This window comes from Heteronotia binoei, chromosome 16, assembly GCF_032191835.1.
Source record: "Heteronotia binoei isolate CCM8104 ecotype False Entrance Well chromosome 16, APGP_CSIRO_Hbin_v1, whole genome shotgun sequence".
Taxonomy (NCBI): domain Eukaryota; kingdom Metazoa; phylum Chordata; class Lepidosauria; order Squamata; family Gekkonidae; genus Heteronotia; species Heteronotia binoei.
In genome coordinates, this window is record NC_083238.1 from 33,530,903 (window position 1) to 33,554,923 (window position 24,021).

The window sequence follows — 24,021 nt, forward strand, 5'->3', positions numbered from 1 at the left end:
CCCAGCCCGCCACTGCCTCCAATAGTGATGGTAAGGCGTTAGCTGGCGCGTTGGGCGGACGGTACACCAGCCAAACTGCCAACCCCTCTCCGACATCCCATGCCAGACCGGTGCATTCAATCCCGTCAATCTTTGGGTCCGGGAGAGCCCGAAAGGAGTAATCCTCCCGTATGAGTAATGCTACCCCTCCCCCCCGCCCGCTCATCCGTGATTGGTGAAAGACCGAGTATCCTGGGGGGGACATCTGGGAGAGAGCTACTGACCTCGGAAGGATGGAAGGCTGTGTCAACCTTGAGCCAGCTACCTGAACCCAGCTGCTGCCAGGATCAAACTCAGGTCGTAAAAAAAAGCTTAGATTGCAGTACTGCAGCTTATCAGTCTGCACCATGGGGCTCATAGTTAGCTGTTATTTGCATAATGGTAAACACAGATGTGGTATATGCCCCAGAGATGTGGTATATGCTTTGTTGTTTGCTGTGTGTTCCGTCGTTCTTCTCCATTTCTGTCTGGGACAGTTTGATCAGTTGATATAGGAGGCGAGTGAACTTCAACTTGAACTGGGATCTCTGGAACTCTTTTAGGTCTTTGTTGAAAAGTGAAAGGAGAAGTTAGTTCAGGTAGTGGAGGTGTTTTGGACCAGATACTGTCTGAAATATTTTCACGCAAGTTTACACTTGCTGCGTTTCATCCGTCCACACTTGCTACTTGTTCAGAGGCAGGGAGATTGATAAAGGATTCCAGAACTACCTCCTTCAGGATGTCATTGTCCAAATGACATCAACCTCTGAGGCAAGTCCTTATTCCATTGTGGTTTCTTACTGTCTGTGCCTTTAGGTGTAAGTGGCTCTGAGATTGAATTAGAAAATATATGGACAGGAAAAATCCCTTTGGTTCTCAAGAATTTCTTTTGGGCAAGTAGCAGTTTTGGGATTTGGGTGCTGTTAAATGTTAACAAAACTTTTTAAGCATGAGAGGGGTTGTTTAAAAATTCCACAGCTTTTACATCTGGTGGCCAAATAGCTCTCTTAGATGTCTTTTGATAAGAAATTAAGTTTCCAAGAGGGAACAGCCCCTTTCAATTTGCAAGCCACCAAGCAGATTTTGTGCGATTGCCAACTCAGCTGCTAAGAGTCACTCAGCTGCCATCTTTGTTGCTGTTTAGATATTCCACCAAGCCATTGTCAGCAGTACTTGCCAGTGGTAAGAACCGATTAGATGTAAGAATTTGAAAGGCTTATTGAGTCACGGTTAGCTGATGGGGAAAAAAATCTCTGATTTTTATACTGTTTGGATGTGGGAGACAAAAGCTTCCATTTCTCTTCCACGTTTATGAGCTCATAATTTTTTTTGTTTACAAAGGGCAGAGGTTGCAAATAACATAGAAGAGTAACAATATCTCAAAGAGGTTCAGAGTTAAATAGTTTCTCACATCAAGGTTATTTTAAACTTCCAAGACTTCACTTGGCTCCCAGCTGCTGCAGTAAGTAAAATCCAGGCCTTTTTTTTTTGTAGCAGGAACTCCTTTGCATATTAGGGCACACACTCCTGATGTAGGCTATCCTGGAGCATACAGTAGGCCCTGTACTAGGAGCCCTGTAAGCTTTTGGAGGACAGCCTACATCAGGGGTGTGTGGCCTAACATGCAAAGAAGTTCCTGCTACAAAAAAGCCCTGGTAACGCCAACTAATTACCCAATTTGGTAAGCAGAGCTCTTGCTTATGCTGCAGTCAGGCTATTACAAAATATTCAGCTCCTGTTTAAAAGATAAAGGCTATTAGAACTGATAAAAAGATTAAAAACTACTTAGCATCTTGGGGCTGTAAAATCAGCCATCTGCAGCCTCTGCTGTCCTGAGCCATCTGTTGTTAAGAGGTTCATGTCAACATAATTTTAGTGGTCTGATTTTTGATTGGGCTAAGGCAGGGGTGTCAAACATGCAGTTTGGGGGCCGAATCAGGCTTCTGAAGGGTTCCTATCAGGCCCCCGAGCAACTAGCTGTCATTTGCTTTCTTCTCCCTATATCTTGCTTCCTTCTGCATCACAGCTTGCTTTGAAAGGCTTGCTCAATCACACAGGAGCTACAGAGCAAAGCCTCTATTTTCTCCATTGGCTGAGGCTCCTCCTTTGGGGAGGAAGGGGAGAGACATAGTATGCTTTGCCAGGCTCTCTCAGTTGCATAGTGGAGCCTCTCTTCTTTATATTAACTGAGGCTCCCCCCGCACCACCAGTCCCTGGAAGGAAAGAGCCAGAGCTTCCTTTGCCCAATTCCCTGGATCCTATGGGAGAAATGCAAAGCATCTTTAAGACCAATAGAAGAAGAAGAAGAAGAAGATATTGGATTTATATCCCGCCCTCCACTCCGAAGAGTCTCAGAGCGGCTCACAATCTCCTTTACCTTCCTCCCCCACAACAGACACCCTGTGAGGTGGGTGGGGCTGGAGAGGGCTCTCACAGCAGCTGCCCTTTCAAGGACAACCTCTGCCAGAGCTATGGCTGACCCAAGGCCATGCTAGGAGGTGCAAGTGGAGGAGTGGGGAATCAAACCCGGTTCTCCCAGATAAGAGTCCGCACACTTAACCACTACACCAAACTAGCTCTCCTAGCAATGAGTAGTGCTAACATTTTAAGCATGTTTTAAGTTTGTTAAAAACAAATATTTGTGTTTGTCTACATTCTTTATAAAATTTGTATCTCTGTTACCTAATCATAAATAGGCACACGCATGGCCTGGCCTGACATGGCCTGGCCCAACAAGGTCTCATTTATGTCAGATCCGGCCCTCATGAATGAATTTGACACCCCTGGGCTAAGGGCTCCAGCCCACCCTGATACTAGGCCTTAAAAAGTATAGTTTTCCTGCTCTTTGTAGTTAGACACAAGCTATCATGAGATAAGCTAATCTCAAATGGACCTGCTGTGTGAACAAAGAGACATGGATTAATGCCTGCCTTTAATCCAGAAAAGGACCCCCATGGCTCAGAGTGGTAAACTGCAGTACTGCAGTCCAAGCTCTGCTCATGACTTGAATTTGATCCTGGTGGGAGCTTAAGTCAGGTAGCTGGCTCAAGTTTGACTCATCCTTCCATCCTTCTGAGGTCAGTAAAATGAGCACTCAACTTGCTGAGGGTAGAGTGTAGGCACTGGATGTGATGCTGAAAATTTGATGCCTCTACCTCAAAAAACAGCCCCCCTAGAGCCCCAGATACCCACAGATCAATTCTCCATTATACCCTATGGAAATTGGTCTCTGTAGGGTATAATGGAGTCCCCATCAGACATCCCCCCCCCTTTTTGATAACACTGAAGCTGGGGGAGGGCCTTCAAACTGGGGGATCTTCTGCCTCCACCTGGGAATTGGAGAACAAGCGTAAGCACCGTGTACCACTGACTCCTGTGATGGAATTAGTCCTTAACAAACCAATACAATATATATATATAGAAATAATGTCCAAAAATATTGTATTATTTATTAAGTGGTAAGTCACAACCTCAAGGGTATGAAAATTTTCCAAAATCACGGATTAGTTCCCAAAAGGGGAAAAAAGCTGACAGGCAAAACCGGTCTATTTTCCCGTTTCGCTGTAAGCTTTATCTAAGGCTAAGCCATTGCTTATTCATTTTTCAAATCAACTTCCACTCTCACAAAGCATATCATCGCAGTACTTTCAAGAATCAGTTTCTCATCCCTATTTGTTGTAGTTCCGTGGGGCACGTAAAACGGAGCTGTTCCACCAGGCCTTCAGCTGAGGTGCTGGACCTCACCGAATATCAATATGGCCTCCCTGCCACATACTGCTGTATGTTGGTCCTTCCATGAGCCCTATTTGAATTTCAATGGAGTGTGTCCATCATCTGTCTCTATTTGTCAACCAGGGATCAGTCAGTACTAGTAGAAAATGGCTTCCATCTGCATTTGAATTGCCTGCATGTTTTAGCTAGCGATGTTAATATTTATTGTTTTACCTGTGATGTTACCCACCCCAAGTCCGTTTGGCAAGGATGGGATATAAATATGAAATAAATAATGATAATAAATGACAGTGGTTTTTATTTTGTTTCAATGAAAAAAATCATATGGAACCATGAGGATCCATTTAAAATAATCTAGATGTAGCAACTGGGCGCGCAGACTCTAATCCAAGAGAACCAGGATTGATTCCCCACTCCTCCATATGCAGCTGCTGGTGTGACCTTGGTTCATTCACAGTTCTCTCAGAGATGTTCTCTCTCAAGAGCAGTTCTCTCAGAGCTCTCTCAGCCCCACCTATCTCACAGTGTGTCTATGTGGGGAGGGAAAGGAGATTGTAAAGCACTCTGAGTGAAGGATGGGGTATAAATCCAACTCCTCCTCCTTTTCTTCCCCCACTACTTCTTGTTTGCACATTTATGGCCAGCCGCCTGGTGTTGGGTGGGATGAAATACCTGAGAATAAGGATGGAGGGGTTTGGAAAGGAGTGGGATCTCTATGGAGTCTAATGTCATTATGGAGTCCACCCTGCTAAGTAGCCATTTGCTGTTGCCTGGGGATCAGCTGTAATTCTAGGAGATCTGCAGACTCCACCTGGAGGTTGGCAAACCAACTTGAGCTGCCCCTTAAAGCATCTCAACCTTCTCCTTCTCCACTTTGCAACCCCACCCCCTGTCCCAGCCACAACAACAGTGGCGTACTTTGTCTAACAATATTGGTTGCCAGGAGAGAAAGGGAGCCCATCCACAGCCATAAGACTATCATTTAATTTTTATAATAAATATTTTTTTCAAAAAAAAATACATACATGGAAAAAGGTACTGTGACAGAACCAGCCCAATTCTGTTTTCAGACCCAGTCCAGTCAACTCCCTTTTGAGTTACCAACTCCTGAAGGGAGCTTATCTTCTTCCCGCCACTAGGGCATGCTGCCACCCCCTGTTCAATTTAGGGGTTCCTGACCGAGAGGAACAGGACTCCCAATCCCCCTTCCTGCCATTTCTGAGGCCTGGCCTCAAGGTCCTCTGCCAACCCAGCACCTGGTTAACCCAGAGACCAAAGTCCTTCTTTGGGAGACCCCTGGAGGATTGGTACCCTGGCCAACTGTATGCCTTCCCCCTTCCCTGGACTCTCCTCTTGCAGTAGCGTGGTCTAAGGCGGTTGGGGAAACTATGTGGTACAAAGGGACTACCTTTTAAACAGACAAAACATTTATTTACAACATACAACTATATACAGGCATTTTTTAAAAAAGGTGAACAGAAGACATAAAGTAGGGGAAAACGCTCCTTCTCTCCCTAATATACAACTTGCCCTGAACATACCTTCCAAGACTATATTCCAACTCAAACTCTGAGACTGTTCCCAGAATCACTCACTGAATCGAACTGAGGGTTTCCCACTCAAAATCTCCCATATTAAAACCCAGTTCCCACCCAGGAACAGGTTTACCTCTTGCAGCATTCTAGGAGGCAGACCTAAAGGACTTCCTGTATCTCTAGGAGCCACCCCCCCCCCCCGGAATTGCTGGTTCCAGACAGGAGGGAGGGGGCAGGAGGAAGAGACTAGGTTGAAGCCTGCCTCAAGTTTGACAGCCTCCTCCTGCCAACTCCCAAATAAACATAGCCTAAAATGGTGTTTCTCCACAGGTACAATTAAAACTTTTGTAAAATATATGTATATTTTTTGTAATTAAAGTGTACATATATTGTACATATTACTGACAGTATATATTACATACTAAATATAAATACAAATTGTTTGAGTTTGACACCCCTGCACTAGACGATTGTGAGAATCTGTCAATAACTGCTTCTGTATCCAATTAATCTAACAATTCCTTTTCAATGGATAGCAACACGTATGATTCCAAGTTCTGAAGCAGAGAAATAACGAGGTCCGCACACATTGCTGGTATGAAACAAATTTTACTTTGATATCAAAGCAGAACTTAGCCAGGCATAAGCCTCCAAAATGACTAAGTTAAAATCATTCTTATTCGGATCGTTTTTATTCACACCCCAATACAAGCAGGCAAGCCCTCAGGCTTATCTAACATGCCCCACCTTCCTGTAATTTCTAGTATTTTTCCATTCCTCTTGTCCCTCTGCGTTATCAGCTTTAGCAAGAAGCTTCTCTGAGGCCTCTTCGTTATCTAATTTTTGCAACCTTCAATCTGCACCCACTGAGACTATCTGCTTTTAACAAACTGCTTCAAACATTGCATCAGACAGTCTCTTTTTGAAGGCAAAAACGTATTTTCATTTATTATTATAGGGGTATTTATTAATTATTCAGGGGTCCCCCTTCAGTTCTCCTCAGACAGTGAATTTCTTTATGATCTTTAGCTCTGAAAATGTCCTTTCACATTGGACTTGAGTAATTGATAGTGTGCAGATTTTTTTCAGTGATCCAGATTTATGCTTTTCCATCCTAGGAGGGGTAATATTCCTGAAATTAAAACTTAATTAGAAATACTCCCCGCTGGGAAAAATGAACATCTACAAATAAATGTATAAATCGCAAATTAAATTAAATGCTGAATCCAACATTTGCCATAAATTGGCTATCTGCATTTGGTAACAATAAGTTATTATTGTGTTGCTGTATTCTGCATTTTGTTTGTAAATTGTTATAGCATATTGTAGAAAATTTCTACAGTACGCTAGTAGGGTTCCCAAGTCCAATTCAAGAAATATCTGGGGACTTTGGGGATGGAGCCAGGAGACATTGAGGCAGAGCCAGGAACAAGGGTGTGACAAGCATAATTGAACTCCAAGGGAGTTTTGACCATCACATTTAAAGGGACAGCACACCTTTTTAAATGTCTTCCTTCCATAAGAAATAATGAAGGATAGGGGCACCTTCTTTTGGGGCTCATAGAACTGGACCCCCTGGTCCAATTGTTTTGAAACTTGGGGGATACTTTGGGGAGAGGCACTAGATACTATACTGAAAATTTGGTGCCTCTACCTCAAAAACAACTCCCCCAGACCCCCCAAAACCTCCAGATCAATTCCCCATTATACCCTATGAGAATCGATCTCCACAAGGGAATAATGAAGTGCTCAGCAGACGTTCCTTCCCTCTCCCCCCCCCCCACCCGTTTCTGGCAACTCTGAAGTGAAAGATTGGCCTCTCTACTCACGTGTTGCAGCCAACTTCTTCCAAGTAACACAGACACCCCATCCCAAGAGGAAGCCTTTCAGTGGGAGACTGGAGCTCCAGAGGGGGATAGTCACATGGTGGCTTTGGGGGTGGAGCTTTCCCCCGCCGGCCAGCTGACTGGGGGCGGGAAGCAGCCTGGGAAAGCGGAAGAACCCCCGCTGGGACCTGGGGATTGGCAAGCCTATATGCTAGCGAGGTCCATGATGTATTTCTGCTAGAAATACATAATGGATCTCACCGCAAGAACACATAAATGGGAATGTGCTTTATAGATGCATCTATTATTAGCAACAATTTTAACAATCACAGTACTTTTAACAACCTTGGTTACTTATGAAATGAGTCTGGATTGGATCACCTCAGTCTCTTAGTAAAGTTCATCTCAGTCATAGCACTGTGCCAAGCAGTTTGCTCCTGTAGAATAACCTCTTGGTCATTGAAACTTGTAGAAGAGCCCCGTGGTGCAGAGCGGTAAAGCTGCAGTCGGAACCCTCTGCTCATGACCTGAGTTCGATTCTCGTGGAAGCTGGTTCAGGTAGCTGGCTCAAGGTTGACTCAACCTTCCATCCTTCCGAGGTCGGTAAAATGAGTACCCAGCTTGCTGGGGGGCGGGGGGGAAAGTGTAATGACTGAGGAAGGCAAGGGCAAACCACCCCGTAAAAGGTCTGCCGTGAAAACGTTGTGAAAGCAGCATCACCCCAGAGTCAAAAACGACTGGTGCTTGCATTTGCTTTCATTTAAACTTGTAGATGCTTTTGCCCTGGCAGTATCCCTCAAGGTTATGCTCATTACGGCTAACCTCTGTTGTTTTGGCATTTGACCTTTGGACTTCTGTGTGACCTCATCTCACACCCTGGCAAGGACTAGGGAGGGTTTGTTTTTCCTGGCTGCTACCACTCTGGTAAGGGTCTGTCTGGGAGGGCCCAGAGCACCCACTTAACCCTTGTGCCTTCCTTATCAGCAAAATCATTTGTGACCAAAGAGACATGAGGACTCAGGCAGTTCAACAACAGTTTTATTCTTAGTGTTTAAAAGAATAGCGGGTTATAAACAATAATTTTGGCATGATGGTGAAAGGTGAAAAACAGTACAGGTGGTAGAAATCAAATAAACAGCCCTAACATGACATACCTTAGCATTCCCTACTTCTATTAACATTGCATTAACTCACTCAAATTCCAGGTGAGGGGGAAAAACTCTCTTGCTGAAGCTCTCTCCAGCTCAGCATCCTAGAGAGAACAAGCCCCGCTTTCTAGTCAGGCCTAGTTATCCTCTCCTCCCAGGTCCCATCTACCTCTGAGTCAGTTTCCCTCCTAAGCAGCTTTCACCCAGAGGGAGAGAAGGGATCCAGAAGATGTAGGGCCACTAGCTGACTGAGGTAGGCTTCCCCAGGCCCTCTAGGCCTCACTAGGCAGGTCTCCCCTTGCCCTCTAGACCCCAAATTTAGGTTTGCCAGGTCTGGGTTGGAAAATACCTGGAGACTTTGGGGGGTGATCCAGGTGAGGTTTGGGGAGAGGAGGGGCCTCAGCATAGTACAATGCCATAGATCCTCCAAAGCAGCCATTTTCTCCAGGGGAGCTGATCTCTGCCAGCTGGAGATCAGTTGTAAAAGCAGATCTTCAGGCCCCATCTGGAGACTGGCAACCCTACCCAGACCATGACGCCTCATGGAAAACTGTAGACAGAATCCAAAGGAGAAAATGTTGTATTTTGTATAATTAACCTGTACAAGTAATTCAGGGGCACAGGAGATCAATATGCCCAAGAAGAAAAAATGCACCAGTTATTACAGATAAGAATATCAAAAGCCATCTTGACTAGGTGACTTTTTTTGAAATGCATGTTTTATAAGGATAAAATTTTACCGAAATGGGATGTCTCCCAATTAATTGGGGGGAATTAGCATAATTGGAGACTGGTGAGATGGGGGGGCTGGTGACTAGATCTCCACCAATGTTTTACAGGAATTCTTCTCTGAGAACACACAAATAAACCAGGCTGAAAAACCAGAAAGGTATTTTATTAAAAGAACAAAGAGTAAAAACACATACATAGCACATGGGGAAAACGCACACACTTTCTAAGAGGAAAAATAAAAGGAAGGAGCGTGATGCAATGAAAAATATTTGCTGTCTTCGCAATGTATGCAATAGCTCAATACATTGACTCTGGCTGCACACCACAATCTCAGGCTTTCTTCCAAGGTCACAATACCGAATATTGGAGCCTATATAACATATGTGTTGGCCTCACATAACCCAAATCAGAATTATTTTTTTCAGAGTTAGTATATTCTTAAATATAAAGTATCCTTGGGCAAGCTGACACTCTAGCCTCTTTTATTGAAATCTGGCCTCTGTTTCTTCTCTCCGATAAATAGTCTTAAAACCTCCCAGGCAAGCCCTTTCTGCCTTGCCTTTCAGGTAAAAAAAACGTAAAGGTAATCCCCTATGCAAGCACTAGTCATTTCCAATTCTGGGCTGAGGTCACATCACGATGTTTTCACAGAAGACTTTTTAGGGGGTGCTTTGCCATGGCCCTCCCCAATCATACACTTTCCCCCTCAGCAAGCTGGGCCCTCATTTTACCGACCTCGGAAGGATGGAAGGCTGAGTCAACCTTGAGCCGGCTACCTGAATCCAGCTGCTGCTGGGATCGAGCTCAGGTCGTGAGCAGAGAGCTTGGACTGCAGTACTGCAGCTTACCACTCTGCGCCACGGGACTACACCTTTCAGATAGGGCTTATTAAAAAAAACTCCAGGGGGTATTGATCCTGGCTCCTGGGTGCAAAAACAATAGGGTTATCATCTAACAAGGGCTAACCCCTTCCCTCCACGGAGTCTCCCAGTCTTTATAACCAGGTGGATGAGGAAGGAACTAGGAGTGGGGGGGGGGGGACCAGCTTTAGCCGTGCGTAGTTACTCCCGAGCAGTCCCATTGAAACGCATTACAGGGTGTTGCTGCCTGCTGAAGTCCAATCCGGCGGGACCTTTATGGGAAGCGCAGGGAGTGAAAGGGTTAAGAGAGGCGAGCTGTTTGCTAGAGAGGCCAGGCAGGGTAGAGAGAAGGATCAGGAAGGCCTTCAGACCGGCCAAAGGAGGGGGAAGTCTTGCAGCTTTCAGGCTCCGAATGGAGAAAGGAGAAGGAGATGGAAGAGAAGGACCCAGAAGGCTCTAGACCTGGCAAGACATCAAGGAAGGGTCCCCATCCCATCCAGGCAGGAAGTGGTGCTGGATTTTGGGAAAGAGCTGTGCCAGAGATCTTGGCTGAGGGCACTGTGGCCTCAGATGTACGCAGGCGATGCTTCCGGCAGTTCTGTTACCAGGAGGCTGATGGGCCCCGAGAGATTTGCAGCCGGCTCCATGGACTTTGTAACCAGTGGCTGGAGCCAGAGAAGCGCACCAAGAAGCAGATCTTGGACCTGGTGATCCTGGAGCAGTTTCTGGCCATCCTGCCCCAGGAAGTGCAGGGCTGGGTCAGAGGATGTGGGCCAGAGACCAGTTCCCAGGCAGTGGCCCTGGTTGAAGGTTTCCTTCTGAGTCAGGCAGAGGAGAAGAGACAGGCACAGCAGGTGAGGGGTTTTCATTCACTCAGTTCAAGCAATGACCTTCTCCTAAGTCTTCCTACCAGATGGCAACCCTATGAATGTCCTGTCGCTAACAGCCTTGCTCAGGTCTTGCCGTGTGAGGGCTGTGCCTTTTTTCATCGAATCAATCCATTCCTTGTTTTCTCTTCCTCTTTTCCTGCTGCCTTCAACTTTTCTTAGTGATATCATTTTTCCCAGTGACGCCTGTTTTCTCATAATTTCACCAAAATACAATAGCCTCATTTAAGTCCTTTTATCTTCCTTAGAGAGTTGGGGCTTGATTTGATCTAGAACCCACTCATTTGTCTTTTTAGTGACCTGTGGTATCTGTAGAAACTCTAAACCAGGGGTGTCTGGCCCGGGGGCCGAATCAGGCCCCCAGAGGGCTCCTATCAGGCCCCGGAGCAACTGACTGTCATCTGCTTCCTTCCCCCTATATCTTTGTTCCTTCTGCATCACAGCTTGCTTTGCAAGGCTTGCTCAATTGCACAGGAGCTACTAGAGCAAAACCTCTATTTTCTCCATTGGCTGAGGCTCCTCCCTTGGGGAGGAAGGGGGGAGGAATAGCTTGCTTTGTCAGGCTCTCTCAGTTGCACAGCAGAGCTACTGAGCCAAGCCTCTCTTCTTAATATTGGCTGAGGCTCCCCCCAGTCCCCTGGGGAAGGAAGGAAAGAGCCAGAGCTTCCTTCGTCCAGTTCCCGAGATCCCATGGGAGAAATAAAAAGAAAGCATCTTTAAAATCAACAAGTGCTAACGTTTTAAGCATGTTTTAAGTTTTTTTTTAAATGTGTTTGACTATGTTCTTTATAAAATGTATATCTCAGCTACCTAATCTTAAATAGGTACACACATGGCCCAGCACGGCTCGGCCCAACCCAAGATGGCCCGGCCCAACAAGGTCTCATTTATGTCAGATTAAGCCGTCATAACAAATGAGTTCGACACCCCTGCTCTAAACTTCCCTCCAGCACCACAAAGAATCAACTTTCTTCCTTTCAGCTTTTTTACCTGTTGAACTTTCACACCCAGACATAGTAATGGGGAATACTATGGCAAGAATTAAGTTGCTTCTGCCCACCAGTGACTAATCCCTACACTTAATAAGCTTTCTAGCTCCTTCATGGCTGCTCTTCCCAGTCTTAGTCTTCTGATTTCTTGTTTGCAGCCTCACGTTTGGTTGATGATGGAAACGGAATGGAAAATGTTGAACAGTTTCAATTTCTTCATCCTCAACCTTAAATTTCTGCAATTCCCCACTAGTCATTACTTTTGTCTTCCTGATGTTCAGCTGTAGTCTTCTTTTTGCACTTTCTGCTTTTGCCCTCAGTAGTAGTTATTTCAGGACTTCACTACTTTCTGTGGTGTCATCTGCATATCTCAGATTGTTAATGTTCCTTCCCCCAATTTTCACTCCCCCTTCACCTAAATCCAATCCAGCTTTCCTTATGATATGTTTTGCATATGGACTGAAGAGACAGGGAGATAAAATATATCATAGTCTGGCATCCTTGCCAAGTGGAAACAATTCTGTTTCTCCATATGAACATATGAAGCTGCCTTATACTGAATCAGACCCTTGGTCCATTAAAGTCAGTATTGTCTACTCAGACTGGCAGCAACTCTCCAGGGTCAAGCTGAGGTTTTTCACACCTATTTGCCTGGACCCTTTTTTTGGAGATGCCAGGGATTGAACCTGGGACCTTCTGCTTACCAAGCAGATGCTCTACCACTGAGCCACCATCCCTTCCTCAGTCCTAACAGTGACCTCTTGCCCAGTTAAGATTGCACATCGAAATAATCAGATATTGTGGTACACCTGTTTCTTTTAAAACAGTCATAGCTTTTTGATCCTCATAGTCAATAGTGTAGATATAATATATCAATGACAAACTGGTTTTCTTCTGAAATTCTTTCATGTACTCCATTTACCAACATAAATTCGCAATGTGATCTTGTTTCGTTTCTCTTCCTTTTCTGAATCTACCTGGAATGGAACATCTGGCATTTCTCTTACGATATGTAATAATGATACTTGTGGTAAAATTTTGAGCATCGCTTTACTAGCATGAGGAATTAATGCAACGGTTCAATAGTTGCTACAGTCTTTGATGTCACTTTTTTCAGAATTGGACTGTAAAGTGAGCGTTTCCAGCCTGTGGGCCATTGTTTTGTTTTCCATTTGGTTAGCACATTCCCATTAAGATACTGATAGACTCCTTTCCTGTGGCTTGGATTCTCCATCTCCTCCTGGTGATTTGTTTCTCCCAGTGGTTCTCAGTACAGCTTTGCTTCCTAAACCTCTACATTCTTCTTCAAAAGATTCACTTTGAAAGGAATCTGTCCTTCTTTCATCTTTTCAAAAACAATTATTTAGTGTATTGTGCCCAGAAAACCGAACCCTGGTTCTTGCCTCCGTGGTTAAAGCAGCTCTGGTGATGGAGTCCGCGATGAGGAATCTTGGAATGGATAAGGATCCATTTCTTCAGCCTGTTCCATTCCTTCTCTTACCCCTCTCTCTTGCTGTTGTTTTAGGTGTGGGGAGGATCTGTGAAGGCAGAAGCAAAGTTGTCTGTGGCAGAAGGAACTCCATCAGAGGACAGTGAGAGGCTGCAGGCCCAGCAACATGTCCAAGATGCCCTGTCAAGTGGTAAGGGGGCCTTCCTGCCCGGATGGGCACATAGTGAAGTTATTGTTTGGAAAGTTCACGGCTGGGAGAAAAAGGAAATGCTTCTGCAGACTACAGGGAAATAGTGCCATAGGATGCAGTGATGGCCTCTCCACTTTAAGGAGGAGGGTACAGATTCATGGGGAGCAATCCCATTCTTATTTACGGTGCTTGAAATATGCATATCTCACCTCCCTTCCATTAGAAAAACTCAAAGTGACTCAGAAAAGAAAAGACAGACAAATCTGGGTACAGCTATTAGCCATGGTGAATAGATGGAACCTCCACGTTCTCCTGACCTGGTTTGCTCAGACTTGCCCAATATCTTCAGATCTCAGAAGCTAAGAACAGTCAGCCCTGGTTAGTTCTTGGGTTGGGAGACCACCAAAAAAATTCAGGGTTCCTATGCAGAGGCAAGCAATTGCATACCACCTCTGAATGTCTCTTGCCTTGACTAACTGAAGTCGCACTTTGCATACAAACACACACATCATGTTCTGTGGAAGTGTGTCTCAGGAAACGCATTGCCAGAGGCCTGCAATTTGGTTTCTGTATTCCTGCATAAATTCTTCTCCGGGGCATCTGGGGTGGGGGGTGGGCTACATTCAGACAGTGGTTCTGGATTTGGGATGTCAGGTCATGGTCTGGCACCCTCAGGAGGGTTGAGGATGGAACATGGGGTGGATATGGTGTTGTTTTCATGTCTCATCCTGCCAAATACCAGGATATTAAGTCACTGCAGCAGCAGACATTTTGGAAACACATTGAGTTTCCAAAACATCAGTTGATGCATTAAAATAACATGGGTCTGTGGCTGAATGAGATGGTGACATGTCATGCCTCGTGATTTCTGGTCGGCTCTCTTTCTCCTGCCAATTCAGATTCCAGGATGGGGAAGAAGGCCCAGCAGGTGGGAGAATGTTATGCCTGGGCTTTGGGTCTGATCTAGCAGGGATGTTGCAACCATTTGAGCTCCAGGGCTCACAGGGGACACTGCAAGTCTCACAAAATTCTAAAATGTGTTGATAGCATTTATAACTCCTCAAGGTTCATGGGATACCTGGTGCTTCTCTTCCACCTCTCCCACAGTTTACTAAAAGTTGTTGCTAATTTGCGTAAGTGTAAACAAGATGAGATTTCAGAACCCTGTGAATGTCAATGCTTAAGCAGGATTCAGCAAACAAAATAGGAATTTGAGGGTAAAATTCTTGCTTCCAACTTTGTCTCCCTTGCAGGCAGTGAACAGACATTTAGCCGTTTTCATTGCAGAGAAGTGGAAACAGGTGTTCAGCCTCTCGTCCAGGTAAGAGGAGGATGAATGAGAGATAGTCAGGGCTCTCACTCCTTTCTCAGAGATGCTTTTGCTCCTGTTGCCTGAGGAAGAGAGGCTCTGAATGGCATTGCCTTTACACATACTGAGTTTTATATCTTGCACCCTCATAGAATATCCCCGTTGAGAGTGTAGTATTTGCTTGGTACGATCTCTGATGAAGGAATCTGCTTTTTCTTTCAGTCTCCATTCTTTCAGTCTCCATTTTCCTTTGAGGAGGTGGCTGTGTGTTTCACCGAGGCTGAGTGGGCTCTGCTGGATCTGGGCCAAAAAGCTCTCTACAGGGAAGTCATGCTAGAGAACTATGGGAGTGCGGCCTTTTTGGGTAAGAGACTTTCACAAGTGCCAAAGATGCAAATTGCTGCCATTGGGATGATGCATGAATCAGAAGTTTGAACAGCAATATATGTTTGTGAGGCCTGCCCAGCTACATGGCTGCCACTGGGTGCGTTGAGGAGCTGGGGTGGCTGTGAAAGTGATGTTCAGCATGGGTAGGTAGAGTGAGACAAGCCACCCCACTGATCAAGGGGCAACTGAGGCCAGTGTTGTGGCCATCACCCAACCAGAGAGGGTGTCTTGGGCTGAGGCCAAGGCTGTGCTGCGAGGCACTCTGAAAAACTATGGAAGCAGCCAGATACCAATTTCTCTGTTGTCAGTCTTTATAACATCCCTATACCTATATGGGATTATGTCCATCCCTTCTGAGTGCAATCTGGAAAAGATCTATTCTCCTGTAGAGTAGTTAGTGTTTTGTCCTTTTATCTTGACCACGGTTCCATCCTTCCCAGGGCTGGCACATCCATTAGGTGATGCTATGTGGTCACCTATAGGCATGGCCCTGTGGTGGGGGGTGGGAGCCAGTGAGCAAGGAAGGGAGAGCCACTGCACTTCCTGCTTGCAGATAAAAAGCTCACTGATGAACTGATTTCATTGTCACCCTTCTGTGGCGTTTAAATCACATGGTAGGGGGGCAACGGCAGAGGCTAAGGTGGTAAGCATGGCTGCAATCTGGACGTGAGTCCGGACGACAGCCCCCTCAGCCAGGTCATGCTGTGCCACCACATTGGGGCATTTGGCTTGGCTGGTGGCACAGACATGAGCCCCGCCTCACCTCCCAGGTAAGGCAGTGAGGCAAGGCTGATGCCTGTGGGGGGGAACAATGGGGGTGGGATGTGCACTTTGCCCATGGGGGTGGGGGGTAGGAAGTTGGGGGCAAGGGGGGGGGCCTTCCCTGGGGTGCTAGGCTCCCTAACACTGGCACTGATCCCTCCAGAAGAGATTTCCCTCTTCCTTGGATTTTTTCCCTTCCAAATAAAAGAATGATCATTTTGGCGCTCTCTTTTTCTCTTTGTCTCTCTCTTTGCCAAAGAAGCTGAAAGTATAAGAGACCCTGCGGTGGAGGCGGAAGAAGGCCTTGCATCTGAAGAGTGGCTGCAGAGTTTATTTGGAAGATCTCAAGAGACTATTCCTTTCCCAAATGAGTCGGCTGCAAGTGGGTATCCTTTACAGATATGTCAAGGGAATGGGAAAGGAGACCCATGGGATCTTTCCTCTATACTTCTAAGCACTCATTGGTTTAATAGAATTATCAAGGCTGCTGAGTAAGGAGGGAGAGAGGCCTTCTCGGGTCTGGAGCCTGGAGGTGCAGCAACTGCTTCTGCGGCTTAGCTCACTTGTGGCTTTTGAGTGGCCGCACTCACCTTAAATACTGGATATTCCATGGTACCTAAGAACAGCCCTGCTAAATGAGGCCGAAGGCACATCAACCCTTTCCTACAGCCTTCACATGGATATAGCGTTACCAGGTCCAACTCAGGAAATATCTGGGGACTATGAGGGTGGAGCCAGGAACAAGGTTGTGATAAGTATGATTGAACTCCAATGGGAGTTCTGGCCGTCACATTTAAAGGGACCACTCTCCATTGAAATGCCTTCGCTTCATTGGAATTAATGGAAGATGGGGGTGCCTTCTTTTGGGGCTCATAGAATTGGACCCCTTAGTGCAATCATTTTGAAACTTGGGGTGGGGTGCGGTGGGGTTGAAGAGAGGCACCAGGAGCTATACTGCAAATTTGGTTCCTCTACCTAAAATATAGCCCGGATATCCCTGGTGGGTTTTTTTGAGAGGCATCGGATGCTATGCTGAAAATTTGGTGCTTCTACCTCAAAAAACAGCCCCCCCCCCCCCCCCCGAGCGAGACCTGATCATTAGCTTGTTCATGGCAGAAAAAACTGCAATAGCATCACTCTGGAAATCAGATGTTACTTCATCTCTCTCCTGCTCGTATGAATTTTTTTGGATCAACTAATCATGGGAAAGATAGCAGATCACATTTCATCATCTGAAATATATCAAAGAACCACTTCTTTCTCTGTAAAATGGCATAACTTCTTTGAATAACACAACATCTCACAATATCCTCCCACGCAACATGACTTACCAACAGTTTCTCTCATTCTCATCCTATTTTCATTTGTCTTCTCCAATGTCCTCTACTCTTTCTTTTCTTATCTCTTCTTGACTTGGGATTTTGCAAGGTTGTATTTTTTCACTCTAAATATATAACCGATACCAAGAATTCTAATTATATCTTTAAAATATTTTATTGCACATAGTATGTATTTAACGTAATAGTTTGGCAAAAAAATTAGACTGACATTTCTGTTCTTTATGTCTTATCTATTCTTAAGATTTTTTTAAAAAAACTTTTATTGTATATGCCTTTAATCATCAATACAATTCTTTAGGAAATAAAAAAAAAACCCAGCCCCCAAATACTCATGGATTGATTCTCCATTAATACCAATGCCATAGGGTATAATGGAGTGCCCAGAGCCCCCCTCCCCACTTTCTGATAACCCTGAAGTGGGGGCGGGGGGGGGGGGAAGGTCCTCCAAACCACAGGATCCTTTGACCTCAACTAGGGATTGACAACCCTACAATGGATGCTTTCCAGCCTTGCTCTTAGGTGGAGATGGATTTGAGTGCTTTCACTGGAGCCGTTCTGCCTTGCAGGGGTGGCTTGTAGCAGGTAGTGCCACCAGTTAACACTGCAATCCAAGGGGAATTGGCTTAAGCCAAACCACACAGCACCCTCTGTTGTGTTGTGGGAGATAAGTCCATCCCAAGAGTGTGGAATCATGCTATTGAAAAGTTTCCCACTGACTCTGTTAGCCCAGTAAATACAGATACAATTTCTCACTTGAAGCCACAAAAAGATAGAGGAAGCACTGCAGCAACCTCCCGTCTCTCCAAGAGACAAGTGACCAACTCCTTCCAAAAGGCTAATCCCTTACACTCCCTTGAGGCAGGAAAACACACTCCCACTGAGCGAGAAAAGCCAGGTATACCTACCTAATCAGTATGCTTGGACACCTGGGTTTTTCCATGTCCACAAAGGCAGGAGGGAAGCCACATAGGTTAACCCATTCTTTGCCAAGGAGGGGGTGTCTGAAATCACAGTCCAAGAAGAAATGTCAATCCAAAAGAGAAGGAAATAAAGGCCCCCATCCTAACCAGAGAATACACTCCAGGGGAAATAGAAATTGAAGTGTGGCTTGCACAAAGACCATCAATCAGAATAATTGTCATTTTGTAGATGCTAATTCCTTGCTGTGCAGAAAGAGCTTCATTTGGAAAGCAGCCCTTACTTTATTTCAAAGAAGTCATGCAGGTGGGGAACCATATACAGCAACCGAGCCTAATCTGAGTGTTTCTGATGCAGGAGGCTTAATGTACTTTGAAAGTGTATTTCATTGTACATTTCAGTGCACAGCAGGAAGAAGCCACTGAAATATTTGGAGTGTGGATGGTACTTCAGGTTCAGATCGGACCTCCTTGCATGGATTCTAATTGGATCTCTCTCTTTATTCCAGCAGGGGATGAGGAGGAGGAGGAACTGCATTACTTATTGCCAGATGAAGTCAAGAAGTCAGATAACTCCATTCCTTGCCTAGGTGGGAATTTCCAAGAAGTAATTCACACGTTGGAGGAAACATACAAGTGCTTGGAGTGTGGAATGAACTACAGATCAAAACTTGTGCACCAAAAGAACCACTCAGGAGAGAAACCTTCTGAATGCTCATGGTGTGGAAAGAGATTCAGTCACAGTAGCACTCTTCAAATGCATTTAGGAACCCATGTAGGGGAGAAGTCTTTTGAATGCTCAGAGTGTGGGAAGAAATTTATTGACAGTAGCAGTCTTCAAAAACATCTAAGAACCCACACAGGGAAGAAACCTTTTGAATGCTCAGAGTGTAGGAAGAGATTCAGTCGCAATAGTAGTCTTAAAGACCATCTAAGAACCCATGCAGGAGAGAAGCCTTTTGAATGCTCACAGTGTGGGAAGAGATTCAGTCGGAGTTCCCATCTTAAACAGCATCAAAGAACCCACACAGGAGAGAAGCCTTTTGAATGCTCTAAGTGTGGGAAGAGATACAGTCAGAGTGGCACTCTTCAATATCATCTAACAACCCACACAGGAGAGAAACCTTTTCTGTGCTCTGTGTGTGGGATGAGATTCAGTCACAGTAGTGGTCTTCAGAGTCACCTAAGAACCCATGCAGGGGAGAAGCCTTTTGAATGCTCAGAGTGTGGGAAGAAATTCAGTCAGAGTGGGACTCTTCAAAGGCATTTAAGAACCCACACGGGGGAGAAGCCCTTCGAAAGCTCAGGGTGTGGGACGAGATTTAGTCACAGTAGCACTCTTCAAGAACACTTAAGCACCCATGCTGGGAAGAAGCCTTTTGAATGCCCAGAGTGTGGGAAAAGATTCAGTCACAGTGGCAATTTTAAACAGCATCAAAGAACCCACACAAAGGAGAAGTCTTTTGAATGTTCTGAGTGTGGGAAGAGATTCAATCATGGTAGCCATCTTCAAATTCATCTGAGAACTCACACAGGGCAGAAGCCTTTTGAATGCTCAGTGTGTGGGAAGAAATTCCGTCACAGTAGCACTCTCCGTAATCATCTAAGAACCCATACAGGTGAGAAGCCCTTTGAATGTTCAGAATGTGGTAGGAGATTCAGTCACAGTAGCACTCTTCAACAGCATCAAAGAACCCACACAGGGGAGAAGCCCTTTGAATGCCCAGAGTGCAGGAAGAGATTCAGTCACAGATACAGTCTTCACAGTCATCTAAGAGCCCACACAGCAGAGAAACCTTTTGCATGCTCAGAGAGTGGGAAGAGATTTAGTCAGAGTAACCATCTTCAACAGCATGAAGGATTCCACAGAGAGCAGAAACCTTTTGAATAGAAATTCAGTTAGTGCGGCTACCTTCAACAGCATCTAAGAACCCACACAAGGATAAGCCCAAAGAAGAATGTGGAACTCTGATGTCAAAGTGTTCTGAGGATATGACATAATTGTCACTTTGAATGACTGGGTTATGTGTGGCCAGGTATCAGAGATACAAACTTTAGAAAAGACATAGGCAAACCCAATTAATGATATTTTTGCTCAATATGCAAAGATGCTTAGAGAAACTTTTCCCCTCACTCCTCAGCAGAAGTAGTCCTCTTCCCTCTCTGAAAATACACTTCCTCACTACTACATTTCAACAGCAACTTTTTTCTCCACAACTCTGGAAGCATTTTTGTGTATGAAAGTGGGTTTCTTCCCCATTTAGAGAGGTTTGCTCTGAAACATACACATAGAAGGTAAACTCTCTCACGAACTTGAGCCACTGCCCTCGGTGCTAGCTCATGAACCCTTTAACAGATTCATCAGCCACCTGCCAATGATTAGACCTCCCACAGCATGCCTTTTCTCCCATAAGCTGTGATTCATCCACACCAAGCTACTTGTCAAGAAACTGGACCTATAGTTTAATTTCTTGTTCTTTCATCAGTTCAGGCCACGCATTAATCTGTTGGCCTGCCATAGGAGGAGAGATCAAATGGAAAACATCTAGCTGATGATATCGAAGAGTTGGCAAATCAGCCTTGTGACCTCTGAATAACAATTCAGGTATGTGAGGAAAAGCCCCTCTTTTCCGAACATCGTAGTCACCAGCATGGTTGCCAGGGCGCCTGGAGAAGTGAGCTCTGGCCAGAGAGTGTGGGCAAAACTATCCAAGATCCTCAAGGGACTTATGTGTACAAGCAGCCCCAAGTTTGCAGGCATTCTAACCCGGTACAGAGTGCTTGTTAACACACACACGGACGTTTCCCCATCACTGCATGGGCCAGCCATGGAACGGAAGAAGCTACGCCGCCAAGGAGCTATCCAGGCGACCGGTTATGGAGCGCTGAACATGGAATCCACCGTGTATTGCTAACACCACTCGTAGCCATCTTTCTGCCAGGCTGGACTTCATTCCCTCATAGTGGAAGGCTCACGTACGCACCCTATGTCACCCTTAGCCCGCAAGCAACCCATCTGCCCCATGAATGGATTAACAGCTCAACTGTTGTTCCTGATTGTCTGGCAAAACCCTAGACAAAGGCTCCTGCTCAGAAGATGATGGGAAAAGAGGAAGAACATCTCCTGTCCCAACCAAGTCTTTTGTCTACACCGGGGATACCTAGGTCAATATTTGATTCCCTATTATCACCTTTTCAGATAAGTCCATCTAATCTTAAGTGTTCCCCACCCAGTAATCACTTCTATTCATTTTCCCAACTGTCACCCCATGGCCTGTTCTAATCAGGAAGATTCTTTCAGGTACCCAGGATCCAGGCAAGCTCATTGGTCAAGACAGGTACCCAATTAGGAACAACCAAGGAACTCGCCATTGGCTCTGCAAATGTCCAGCCTTCATGGTCATTGCAGAGCCTCCCCTTTCTCCTCCCTGATACCTCCCATCCCCTGAGGGCTCAAGAGAGTCCTTATAACCTCTGACCCAACTCCACTCATGTGTGCTTCTAGCAGTATCCCAGTTCCGCTGTCTAGATCCATCCCCAATTCTGGCCACAGTTTTGGGTCCATTTCCCCCGTCCTCTTTTGTCGCCGTTGGAGCCTTCCTTGAAGACTGCGATAGGTAATATTACCCTGTGTGTCTACCCTTATATGTTTCCCTATCCATCTATCTATATTTCTTAGGACTGTGTGTATGTATGATTGTATGTGTATTTTTATCTTGTATGGAAGACTATATTTTTCTTAATAAATTATAATTGGTTTTACTAAATTAGAGTCCCATTATTTAAGCAACACTTTTCTGGACGTGTATTCTTGTATACAGTGGTAAAAGATTCCTAGTGAGCCAGGTGCCCACCTAACTAATTCCCCAACCTTGTTTGGAGGGCATTTAGGCTAACAGGTACAGATACGAACCATTTGTTTACCAGGACAGGACTTTGTGTCAGTGCATCTCACACGCCTCCAATTGTTGCTGCGATTCACACTACATGAAGGGATGGGTTAGATTGCTGATAACCTGTCCCCCTCTTCATAAAGTAGGCCTCCTCCTGAACCATCTGTTTTTAAAATTTTATTTACCAAGCACAAGAGAATACATATAAGTTCCATACAAAAAAATCAACCAGTTAGCCCATCTACTCCCAACTACTCCTCCACTTGCACCTGCTGGAATAGCCTTGGGTCAACCATAGATCTGGCTGAGGTTGTTCTTGAAAGGGCAGCTACTGTGAGAGTCCTCTCAGCCTCACCCACCTCACAGGGCATCTGTTGTGGGGAAGGAAGATAAAGGAGATTGTGAGCCGCTCCGAGACTCTGAGTGGAGAGCAGGATATACGTAAATCCAATTTCTTCTTCTTCATCATCTGAGTGCAAGTAAACCATCAAAACATTCAACCTTCGACAAAGGGAAAAAAGATAGGTGGCCAAGGAAGAACTAGAAAAAGATCATATCTTTGTAAATTTAATTGTTCAGAATTATATCCTGTTCAGACAGAAATGGCATTAGTGGGAACCAAGTGGCAACAAAGTTATTGTAAGCTCTCTGAGTATGGTTGCATAGTGCCAACAGTAATCTTTGCTGTAACAAAATAAGACCAAATGTGACTAAACCAGGTATGGATGTGGGGTGGTGAAGGATTTTTCCAATGAGCAGCTATAGTATTTCTTGCTCTAGAAAGTTGACTAGAGATTAGTTTGTTATGCTCTTTATTTCCTACCATGGGGTTTTGGTAGTCCAATAAAAAGACCTCAGGGAGAAAATTGGACTTTACACCTGTAATTAAAAGAATATTTTGATGAATCTGTTTCCAAAAAAGATTCATTGATTGGGCAAGACCACCATATGTGGAGGAAGTTACCCATCTGACCACTTTTCCTGGCACAACAATGGGAGTTTATTTAAATTCTATGGAGTTGAGCCAGCAGTAAATAACAATGGGTCGTGATTTTTTTTTAAAGTTTTATTAAGTTTTCAAGAAAGAAAATAGGGTAGAGTGGGGAATGGAAATAAGGGATAGAGGTTAATATACATACAGTAGGTAAATATTTCTACTAATATGATTATCTATTACATTCTATGATCTAATCTACCATTAGATACAGTAAATTTTACATACAACTCTAGTATCATCTACTAATTTTATACCCTATTACAAAGTATATCCTGTGACTTTCTATACACCAATAATGCTCTTCATATCCAAAAGTTTACTTCATAGTTGTTTCTGTCTTCTCACAGTATTATCATATTCAAGACTGGTAACAATAAAGGTAATCAATTGCTCCTTATATTTTCCCTGTCTTGTAATATTTAAAAGTGACTGCCGACAGATATAAAATCACCCCACCTATCCTTTATGTTTCCCATCTCCCATATTGTTTCTGTCTGGCATTCTAGTAGAGCTTATTCTAACCTTAGCTACAATAATTCATTCTAGGGTTAACAAGAATCATATTAAGTTATTCAACCTTTTTGCTCATTATATGAGACTTAAGTTTCTAGAAGCTGATGTTAAAAGCATTTACCTTCTTTTTTGGTCCCCTTCCTCAGTTCTTCTCATTTTAATCTTATTGGCAAAAATAATCAAAACTAACCATTTACTGTTTATAATTCTCAGCTTGATTTTGCTTTCCCAATATAGTTCAATACATCATTACATTTTAATCCAAATGGCCATTGGATTAACCACCTATTTTGCCATCCCACATTCATCTAAAGTTTCCCCTTATATTTTGTCTTAAGTTTTATTGTCCTGTAGAGTGGCTTACAAAGTTCTTTAGAAGCAGGGGGGGGGGGGAGGGCAGCCACCTGATCCACCCCCTCCCCTTTAAGTTTCCAAGCACTGCTAAATCTGGATGGCTCCTCAGTTAAAAGTCTCTATGGCTCCTCAGTTAAAAGATGGTATTATTTGGCGAGGGATGTCACACATGCAAAGAACTG

General features: G+C 44.7%; 1 protein-coding gene across 1 annotated transcript; it reads left to right on the forward strand.

Moving 5' to 3' along the window:
* Window positions 1-10,188: 10,188 nt before the first annotated feature.
* Window positions 10,189-23,369, forward strand: LOC132585358 (zinc finger protein 883-like). The gene is made up of 6 exons (XM_060257219.1): window positions 10,189-10,705; window positions 13,253-13,367; window positions 14,621-14,688; window positions 14,914-15,040; window positions 18,592-20,687; window positions 21,982-23,369. The coding sequence occupies exons 1-5, from the start codon at window positions 10,283-10,285 to the stop codon at window positions 19,971-19,973; spliced, it is 2,115 nt and encodes a 704-aa protein (XP_060113202.1). The 5' UTR covers window positions 10,189-10,282; the 3' UTR covers window positions 19,974-20,687; window positions 21,982-23,369.
* The last annotated feature ends 652 nt before the right edge of the window (window positions 23,370-24,021 follow it).

Coding starts and splice junctions, on each gene's coding strand:
- LOC132585358 (XM_060257219.1), top strand. CDS start 10,283: ATGGAAGAGAAGGACCCAGAAGGCTCTAGACCTGGCAAGACATCAAGG. Junction 10,706..13,252: donor AGAAGAGACAGGCACAGCAG/GTGAGGGGTTTT, acceptor CTGTTGTTTTAG/GTGTGGGGAGGATCTGTGAA. Junction 14,689..14,913: donor GTGTTCAGCCTCTCGTCCAG/GTAAGAGGAGGA, acceptor CCATTCTTTCAG/TCTCCATTTTCCTTTGAGGA.